Source organism: Borostomias antarcticus (assembly GCF_949987555.1).
Source record: "Borostomias antarcticus genome assembly, chromosome: 8".
Taxonomy (NCBI): Eukaryota; Metazoa; Chordata; class Actinopteri; order Stomiiformes; family Stomiidae; genus Borostomias; species Borostomias antarcticus.
This window is the reverse complement of record NC_140241.1, coordinates 26,213,944-26,223,459: the sequence shown is the minus strand read 5'-3', so window position 1 is coordinate 26,223,459 and position 9,516 is coordinate 26,213,944. Positions and strand designations below refer to the sequence as shown.

The window sequence follows — 9,516 nt, the reverse complement described above, 5'->3', positions numbered from 1 at the left end:
GTTCTCTCTCTCTCTCTACTCTCTCTATCTGTTCTCTCTTGTTCTCTCTCTCTCTCTCTCTGTTCTCTCTTGTTCTCTCTCTCTCTACTCTCTCTATCTGTTCTCTCTTGTTCTCTCTCTCTCTACTCTCTCTATCTGTTCTCTCTTGTTCTCTCTCTCTCTCTACTCTCTCTATCTGTTCTCTCTTGTTCTCTCTCTCTCTCTTTCTCTCTATCTTTCGGTTCGCCATCTTTCTCACTACCTCTGTGCCTCGGCAGGCATGACAACAGGAATCAATCGTATTGAGCCTGAGAGAGTGAGCGAGAGAGATAGAAAGAGCGACCGAATGCCAGATAAAGAGATGCGTTTGGTGGTGTAGCTCAAAGCCAGGAATGCCGGATCGTTCTGAATAGCAGCAGAGGGGGAGTTCTCAGCTGGAGCTCTGCTGGCGGATTATTAACAGTGAGAATATACAGTATGCTCTCACATTTGACTGTCTTTAGGCTTCATTTACTGCATTTAATTACCAGAAGCCGCTCCAATATGTAAGGGATAATGAACGAGGGGCGGGTCTTTGTGCTGTTTCAATGACCGATGCGGAGGTAGTGAATTGCCCGAGGGGTAGCCGAGGGCAATTTACCTCCGCGAAGGTCATTGAAACAGCACAAAGACCCGCCTCGAGTTCATTATCCCGCTTATACAACGGCCTTTCAACAGAAAACATAATTCTGAGAACAAAATACATCGATTGCTCATGTTAGCTTTGAAAAGTTGATAATTCATGGTTAGAGTTATACAATTTCCATAGCAACCAGTAACTTTTATAGTCCCTCTCCACCCAAATCTAACGTTATGACGTTATCACTTGTCTAGACCCAGTATTTATTTTATCCAGGCATCTTACTTTTAACAGTTTCATTATAGCGGAGCAGGTTATATTTGCTCGTATGTGGTATTTATTCTGTTCACAACTTCGCTATCGCGCAGAGATCCAGAAACCGTAGCCATAGCAGAGGAGCGGCCGGAACAGAAGGCTCCTGTTGCGGTACCGGAATGCAGCTAATAGGGTAGTTTGTGGTGCTATTTTCCATTCGCCCTTGATATCCAAATCTTGTTTGGTTCAGTTGTATCTTGAACTGCGCATTGATTTAGAACATTTGATGAACGTTTGATGCCGGGCGTATATACCGGGCGTTGTGGAGAAATTATGTATGCCTCTCGAATGCGTCTTGGCCAATCACAATCGAGTATTCACACAAGCCGTTGCGCACGCACGCACGCACGCACGCACGCACACACACACACACACACACACACACACACACACACACACACACACACACACACACACATACACACACTACTCGACACTACTTACCCCCCTATAATCAGTCTTATGATTCTTATCTACAAACACAGCTTTTTTACGTGAATGTGATGTGATTGTCATGTCTTCTGTGTGTGTGTGTGTGTGTGTGTGTGTGTGTGTGTTTGTGTGTGTCTCACCTGTATAAGCCTGCCCTGCTCGGTCTGCAGTGTGTTCAGGTCCTGTCCCAGGCTGCCCTGCCCCCTCCGCAGGGACTCGTAGTCCATCTTCAGCTGGCCGACGTGCGCCGACAGCTTGGCCACCTCCTCCGCCAGGTTGACCAACAGGGCGCGGTCCTGACCCTTGACGGACTTCAGGTCGGAGTCGTGATCGGTGAGCGAGTGGAGCAGAGAGGTCTGCACGCCCTCCAGGCGCAGGAAGTTGCTGTTGTAGTCGGGGCAGTTGGGGTCGATGAAGATGTTGATGCGCGAGCCGTCCACCCGCTCCACCCGGACCAGGGCGTTGGCCTCGTCCTGGTTGGTGGACACGTGCGGCGGGCCGTCGGACATGGGCGGGGCCTGGTAGTGGTTCATGAAGAGGATGGTGCCGGTCACGGTGACGGCGAGGAGCACGGCCACAAAGAGAAGGATGGTGCACAGGAGGTAGCTGCAACTCATCCTCTGGAGGGGGACGAGGGAGGGAGGGAGGGAGGGAGGGAGGGGGAAGAGAGGGGGGCGATGGAGAGTTAAAGACATTTCAAACAATGCACAAATCTACCATGGAGTGGAACGGCTGAGAGTCTGAATCAGAATCGGGTTTATTTGCCAATTATATTTTTACACACGAGGAACTCCACAAGGTGGACGGTGCACCGAGGGCACGCGAGTGCACAGAGGACTTACAAACGAGCCACAATGAAACAAGACTATCATCTTGTAAATTGTTATTCTGTTGTTATTCTGCAAGGCTGAGGGGCCAGAACACAGCAGAGCTGCACCGTTCTCCAGCATCCTGGGACTATGCTGGTTCTCCTGGTCCTTACAGCGAACATAATGAGTCTCCCAGAGAGAGAGAGAGAGAGAGAGAGAGAGAGAAAGAGAGAGATGATAATTGCATGGTGTGTCTAATCATCTACTAAGTTTCTATTAAACCCTTCGTTGTCAGGTATGCATAACCATCTGGGGGGGGAGAGAGAGAGAGAGAGAGAGAGAGAGAGAGAGAGAGTGGAGGCGGTGAGAGGGAAGGAAAGGGTAAGATAGAGATAGTGAGCAGCATGACTACCTTTGCATGATTAACGACTTGAATGTCCCCCATATCCAACTCCACATGAATCAGGCTTGATTGCTCTTACTTCCCTCGGATGATGCTCTCCATGGAAAAGTGCATGAGTGGTGTGTGTGTGTGTGTGTGTGTGTGTGTGTGTGTGAGTGAGAGAGAGAGAGAGCATTAAGTCCATTTTATCATCAATTTGTGCTGGGATATGCGTGTTGGCATTTGTGTATGTGAATGTGTGTGTGTGTTTGTGTGTGTGTGTGTGTGTGTGTGTGTGTGTGCAGGCTAATTAATATGCAAATGTCCTCTACAGGCACAGTGAACCATACTAATGGACAGCTAACGGTGGGCTTCATGATCGAGTTTACGACTGAGCGCTCTCCACAAGTTAAAATGTTGTTTTCCAGGAAGCTTCTATAGGCTTTGGGCAGTCACTGGACAGGCGTGAGTAGGAAGTGTCTGTGTGTGTGTGTGTGTGTGTGTGTGTGTGTGTGTGTGTGGGTGGGTGGTGTTTGTGTGTGTTTGTAATAGACATGTGAAATCTCTTGCTCGTCTTAAATGGTAAATGGACTGCACTTATATAGTGCTTTTCCACCTTAGCGGCACTCAAAGCGCTTTACAATGGCCTCTCATTCACCCATTCACACACACATTCGCGATAGCTGCCATGCAAGGTGCTAACCTGCTCATTGGGAGCAATTTGGGGTTAGGTGACTTGCTCAAGGACACTTCGACATGTGGACAGTCGGAGCTGGGATTCGAACCACCGACCCTTCGATCATTGAATGACCCGCTCTACCAACTGAGCTACAGCCGCCCCTTAATCTATGTTCTGTAAAGAGCTCTTGTGTTTGATGGGAACACAGAGCCTCTCTCTTCCTCCCGCTTGCAGACAGACACACACTGTGCAGAGCAGCAGAGGAACAACAGCCCCCAGTGGCGGAGCTGGGGGGGGGGGGTGGAGGGGGCCGGCAGCACGGACGACTGCAGGAGAGAAGGCTGGACCAGTGGAGGCTGCAGCATTGAGGCTGAGGAAATGGAGGCTGGGGAAATGGAGGCTGCAGAAGAAGAGGTTGGTCAGGAAATGGACTGGGGGTACAAGCTGGCGGGTATAATCAAATGCTGCCTGCAGATGTCGAATTTAGGGCATCCCACAGTCATCTCTCTCTCTCTTTCTCTCTTGCTCTCTCCTCTTGTTCAAAATGCAAGCACTGCAAGCAACAACTCACTCTGCATGTCAATCAATGTGTGTGTGTGTGTGTGTGTGTGTGTGTGTGTGTGTGTGTGTGTGTGTGTGTGTGTGTGTGTGTATGTGTGTGTGTACATAGCACATCAAGATAGAATAGTGAACCTAATAGTTAGGGACATATCACACCACTCCCCAGCATCAGTGAAAATGTACACACATGCCTGCATCAATGCATCTATGTTCCATCTCTGTAATGACCAATATGCCTTTTCACAGTTGTCTGCTAACACACCAGATGTTGTTGTGGTTAATGAAGAGTCCAGAGAAGTGTCTGTATTAGAGATAGCATGCAGCTTTGATACAAGCCTCGAGGAAGCCTTTATGACTAAGGTCTTGAAATACCAACCTCTCGTAAATACCATCTCAGAGCTAGGCTATAGGTGTACTACTTGTTTTTACATTTGGCAGCCTTGGACATGTTCATAGGTTGGTTGTCAGACGTCCAAGAAAGAAGCTAAAAGGCTCGCCAAGTACTGCTCTGCCTCTGCAATTATTGGCAGCCGCCATATATGGCGGAGACGTTGCTACCTGTACCCACGAGTGATGTGTTTTGTGTTGTTTTGAGTTTTTTATGTGAAAGTCATTGTCCATGTTAATTGTGAGTGTACTAAGCTGTGCCTTTAGTATTTGTGTCCCTGTATGCATTGTTTATTATGTGGACATAAATAAATGATTAAAATGTGTGTGTGTGTGTGTGTTTGTTTGTGTGTGTGTGTGTGTGTGTGTGTGTGTGTGTGTGTGTGTGTGTGCCTTTTGTATACTGTATGTAACAACCTTTCAGCAGGGAGGCCGCAACACAACCTTAAAACGTCTTCATCTGCTGTGGTGATGACAGCCTGCTGAAAGCCATCTCCTACTGAACACTAAATATTCATGGAGGCCCTCTACTCATGGAGTTAATATGAAAAGGATTTATGGAGCTCTGGCTGTGCCAGCAGGAAACACACAGCTACCTCACATAGAGTCTAAGAGACATTGGTTCCTATTTCCATGCGGGTGCTAAGTTGTGTTATTCCCTAGTGCTGGGGAATTTTCTAGTTTCATCCATCGTAAATTCAATATTGCTCACCTCTACTGAGTTTGGCAATTTTGTGGCACGCAAAGAAGATGCTGGCGCCACAGTGGGTGTGAATATTTAGATGAATTGAAAACATTGGCGCTGTGCACGTTTGGTGTGATATAATGCGGTTGCGTTAAGACCTAACTGGACCGCCTCTAAACGTAAACGCTGGCACTCTGGGCAATTTGGTGACGTTAGCGTCAGCTCTCTTTCCGGGACGTCGGTGCCCTCCGCCTTCACTGCCACCTAGTTGGCAGCATACCCGAACCCGATAGTTCCTCCCGCGGGTGGTGGGTCCACAGGATGGAGGATGAGATGATGTCTCCACGTCGCTTTTTCGGACTGGACTCGGCCGGGCTCCGTGGTCCGCCCACCAGGCGCTCGCAAGCGGGCCTGGCTCCAGACGAGGACCCCGGACTTCCTCCGGGCCGGGTCTCTCTTCCTCTTTGATCTTCTATTATATATATATTGTATATATATATATATATATATATATAAATTCATTCATAGCCTTTATTTAGTACTCAGAGATACAACTCCAGGCAAGCCCTCATTTATACTGTAGCCGAGTTGACATAAAATATATCCCTAACCCTAACCCATATAAATATATTGTATGTATTAATATGTATGTTTTAGGGCTGTCAATGTAACGCGTTAACTAGATCTATTTTAACACGTTAATTAAAGCAACACTTTTTTAAATTGTATTAATCAGTTAATTTTAGCCCAGCGGATCCCGTAGGCTACAGACAGCAGGGAGCACTGAATGAGTAGACTAGATCTACCTCAGACAAACTGACAAACTCAGTCACAAAATGAATTGCTACAGAATGGACTGCAGGCCAATTGATATGGTAGAAGACAAGGGCTTAATGGAAGCACTGCAAATGATCTCTTCCAATGCAGCTATAAGCCGTCATCAAGAGGCACAATAGTTTCAAAAATCCACGGCCGTATTGGATTAGATTGGGGAGATATTAGATTAATTAATTACAGATCATGTAATTAATTTGATTCTTTTTTTTATCGTTTGACAGCCCTATTTTGTTTTTTATAAGGCCTACTGTATTATTAACATGAATGAAACCTGAATGAATGAAAGGCCTACTACAGTAGCTGCAGCTGAGTTTTTCATTTATTGCTTTCAATATTGATTTCAAGGCACTGCTGAAAATGAGAACCTTTTCTCAATGGACTCCCCTGGTGAAATAAACGTTAAAAAAAAGAAGAAGTTGCACAGGCTGATAAGGGAAGCCTACAAAATGGAAAAAAGAGATTGTCCAATAATACAATGTAGGTGGTCTCCAAATTTGAACTCAAGATATTTAGGCCTATTCTTTCCGTTTGCACAATGACAATGGAGTAGGCTTACATAAGGCGTTAAGGGCTGACGCAGAAGACGATACCGTGAGCGCTCCATCATCATTCATTAATATAATAATATAATAATAGAAATAATATAGTTAATATAATAATATAGATAAAAGACAGAACATAACGTACAATTTATTACATACAAGATATCAATAAAATGTAATGGTTTAATATATATATATATATATATATATATATATATATATATATATGGAGATTGATGGCTTTGTGAAACGGTGTGATGCCAACAATCTTACTCTTAACACTAGCAAAACCAAGGAGCTTATTGTTGATGATATATATATAAATGTCTTATACCTGTACCAACCCTAACCCTGTATCCACTGGGATTGGTAGAGTATGAACCTTATGTTTGATAAAACAAAGATAATTTCACTTTCAGGCTCATACATACACGAGATGTCTACCACAGTGCGCGCATCATCTGATCATGGTATAATTTATGTGAATTGGGGGTATCCAGGTGGTTTATGATGCATACTACATTGTGACATATGTTTGCTAGTTACACTGATCACACCAGCCTACAAAGCCTATAGATGAATAACCATATACATAACATTACACTCATTTAGCTTATGCTTTTATCCATATGTCACATTTACAGTTACAGGTGTGGGTTACTGTTTTGTAATCTTATTGTCTTCTGACTTTTACATCAGAAGAGGCTTAAATATCATTACATAGAAGAGATTGTGTACTTGCAAGTGATGTACACAGTAGCGGAGGCAGGGTGGGGGCGGGGTGGGGCGGCCGTCCGGGCCCACTATTCACTGGGGCCCACCATTGACAAGGGGGTTCTTGACGTGCCCCGTTCACCTGTTTATATTGTCGATTCCGCCTGTCTTAGTACCACCTTAGTGGTAATATAAATAAAAAAATAAAAATTGTACTATTCAAAAAAAAAAAAGAGTCAAGATGGGCATTTCCGTCTTTATGGAACACTCCCTGTTACCAGAGCCAATGCAAAACGTAGCTTCAGCCGCCTGAAGGTGATCAAAAGTTATATCCATGCAAGCATGAAGGAGGCTAGACTGTCACACCTCGCATTACTCTCCACAGAGAAGGATGTTGCCATCGACAAGAATAAGGTGGCCGAAAGGTTTGCGAGAGTGAAGGAGAGGAGGATGCAACTGCTTTGAGGACACATTTATTGTAGGCCTGTATATAGTTTGTTTGGCCTGTTCGGGAATAGGCCAGTTGAAGTCTGTTGGACTTTGGATGTTTTTGTTTTTTTTTGTTTAAAAAAATGGGCAATGGATTGCTGGAATCGGGATTGCTAGAAGCTCAGAAGTTAATCTGGACATCATTGGTAAATTGAGTTGTTTCATATTCATAATTTTTTAAAATCTGTCAATCAAAATCTGTCGACCGCCGTGTCTCCTTAATTTGTGTTGCTATAGTCAGTCACACATTGCTTGCAGTTCTAGTTTGTTGTGTGTGGCTTGATTGTGTGGCTTGATTGTGTACTAGGCTATGGCTGTGTATGAGAATCCAACAATCACATGTTAAATTGGTAAAGTCCCTGGCGCTGACCATGGTGCTTAAGTACAGTACTGTATATCAGCAGTTGTTTAGTTTAGTAGGCTATCAGCAGTTCGCTCTTTACCGGTAAATCCATGGCTCTGACCATGGTGCTGAAGTAGGCTATAGAGTATATCAGCAGTTGTTTAATATCAGTTGTTCACTCTTTACCGATAAATCCATGGCACTGTCCATTTTGTTGAATTGAAATAGCACACATTATTTGTCTGCATTTGCCACGTCAATTAGACTCCGTACAGTCATATAGGGGCCCACTACAAGGTCCCGGCCCCCTGCAATGAACCATTAGCTCCTCCCCTGGATGTACAGTATATCATTCACACAAAATATTATTAGGATGGCCTGTACATCTGTTACTGATCAAGCTCTCTCCAAAAAATCTAAACGGACATATGGTTATTCGGCTATAGGCCTCTGCCCACAACACCTACACAATGTGCTTTGTATTCAGTCTAGCCTACAATCACTAGCCAGGGCCTGCTTGTGAATCATCTGTAGTACATCGGTGTATATCCTGATATGCACTGTATGTATATTTAGATGTGTATACAGATGCTGGTTGCCCTGCAACTGGCACATTCTGTTTTAATATACTGTATGTGTTGCTTGTATGGTTCGGCGTGCTACTAACCCTTTTCTGCCTCCCCTCTGCTTGGAGAGATGGGTAAACAGGTCTCTGGTCTTTTAGATCCTCTCCAGTTCGCTGTTCGCTTGTAGGAGTGGCGTTGGAGTGGATGATGCCCTACTCTTTATGCTTCACAAAGTGTATAGCCACCTAGAGTCAGCTAGTGCCTCTGCCAGAATTCTATTCTTTGATTTTTCGAGTGCCTTTAATACAATTTTACCACACATTTAGCCAAGAAACGTATTGATTTTAACTTGGATACTGTAGCACCAGTGTCGCTTGGGTCTTAGACTACCTTACATCTAGGCCTCAGTATGTAAGGTCTGGGAGGGAAGTGTCGAGCACCTTCATTTCCAACATCGGTGCACCTGAAGGAACTGTCCTATCCCCGTTCTTATTTACCTTGTACACTTCTGACTGTAGGTAGAGTCCCGCATCTGGCTGCCACCTTCATAAATGTTCTGATGATACTGCACTCGTTGGTTATATCTTCAAAGATGACCATCTAGCTTATCAGATGGAGATTGATGGCTTTGTGAAATGGTGTGATGCCAACAATTTTACTCTTAACACTAGCAAAACCAAGGAGCTTATTGTTGATTTTAGAAGGAAAAAGGCAGCAGTTACCCCTGTTACTGTTAGAGGAGAGGCTATTGAGATAGTCTCTTTGTTCTGTTGTCTGTTGGGGGAGCAGTCTGAGCTCATCTGAAAGGAACAAGATAAACAAACTGATAAAGAAGGCGGGATCAGTGATCGGCCTGTCACCTGACTCACTGGAAACCATATCCCAGCAGAGAATGGGCAGAAAGCTTAAGTGTATCCTTGACAATGTCGATCACACTTTGTACCCTGTGTTCAACCAGCTAAGAAGCTCCCATAGTAACAAACGTGTGCCCAGGTTCTCCACAGAGAGATTTAGAAAGTCCTTTGGATCAACTGCAGTGAAGCTTTTTAATGAATGTTGCTGTCGATAGCCAATGCTTTTATGGTCTCTGGTTGTTATGCTCTCTTATATTCTATTTATTTCTACGGTGTTGTCCATTTACTTTTTTATGCATCGAGATGCACTATATATATTGTCT

General features: G+C 44.6%; 1 protein-coding gene across 1 annotated transcript in view; it reads right to left on the bottom strand.

Moving 5' to 3' along the window:
* The window catches only part of fibcd1b (fibrinogen C domain containing 1b), a gene marked incomplete at both ends in the record, with an annotated part of 126,028 nt that overhangs the window by 81,356 nt on the left and 35,156 nt on the right, over window positions 1-9,516 (bottom strand). Inside the window, one exon of the mRNA XM_084441671.1 lies at window positions 1,486-1,965. Within this exon, the coding sequence (XP_084297797.1) occupies window positions 1,486-1,965 (480 nt within the window). The remainder of the gene's footprint in view (window positions 1-1,485; window positions 1,966-9,516) is intronic.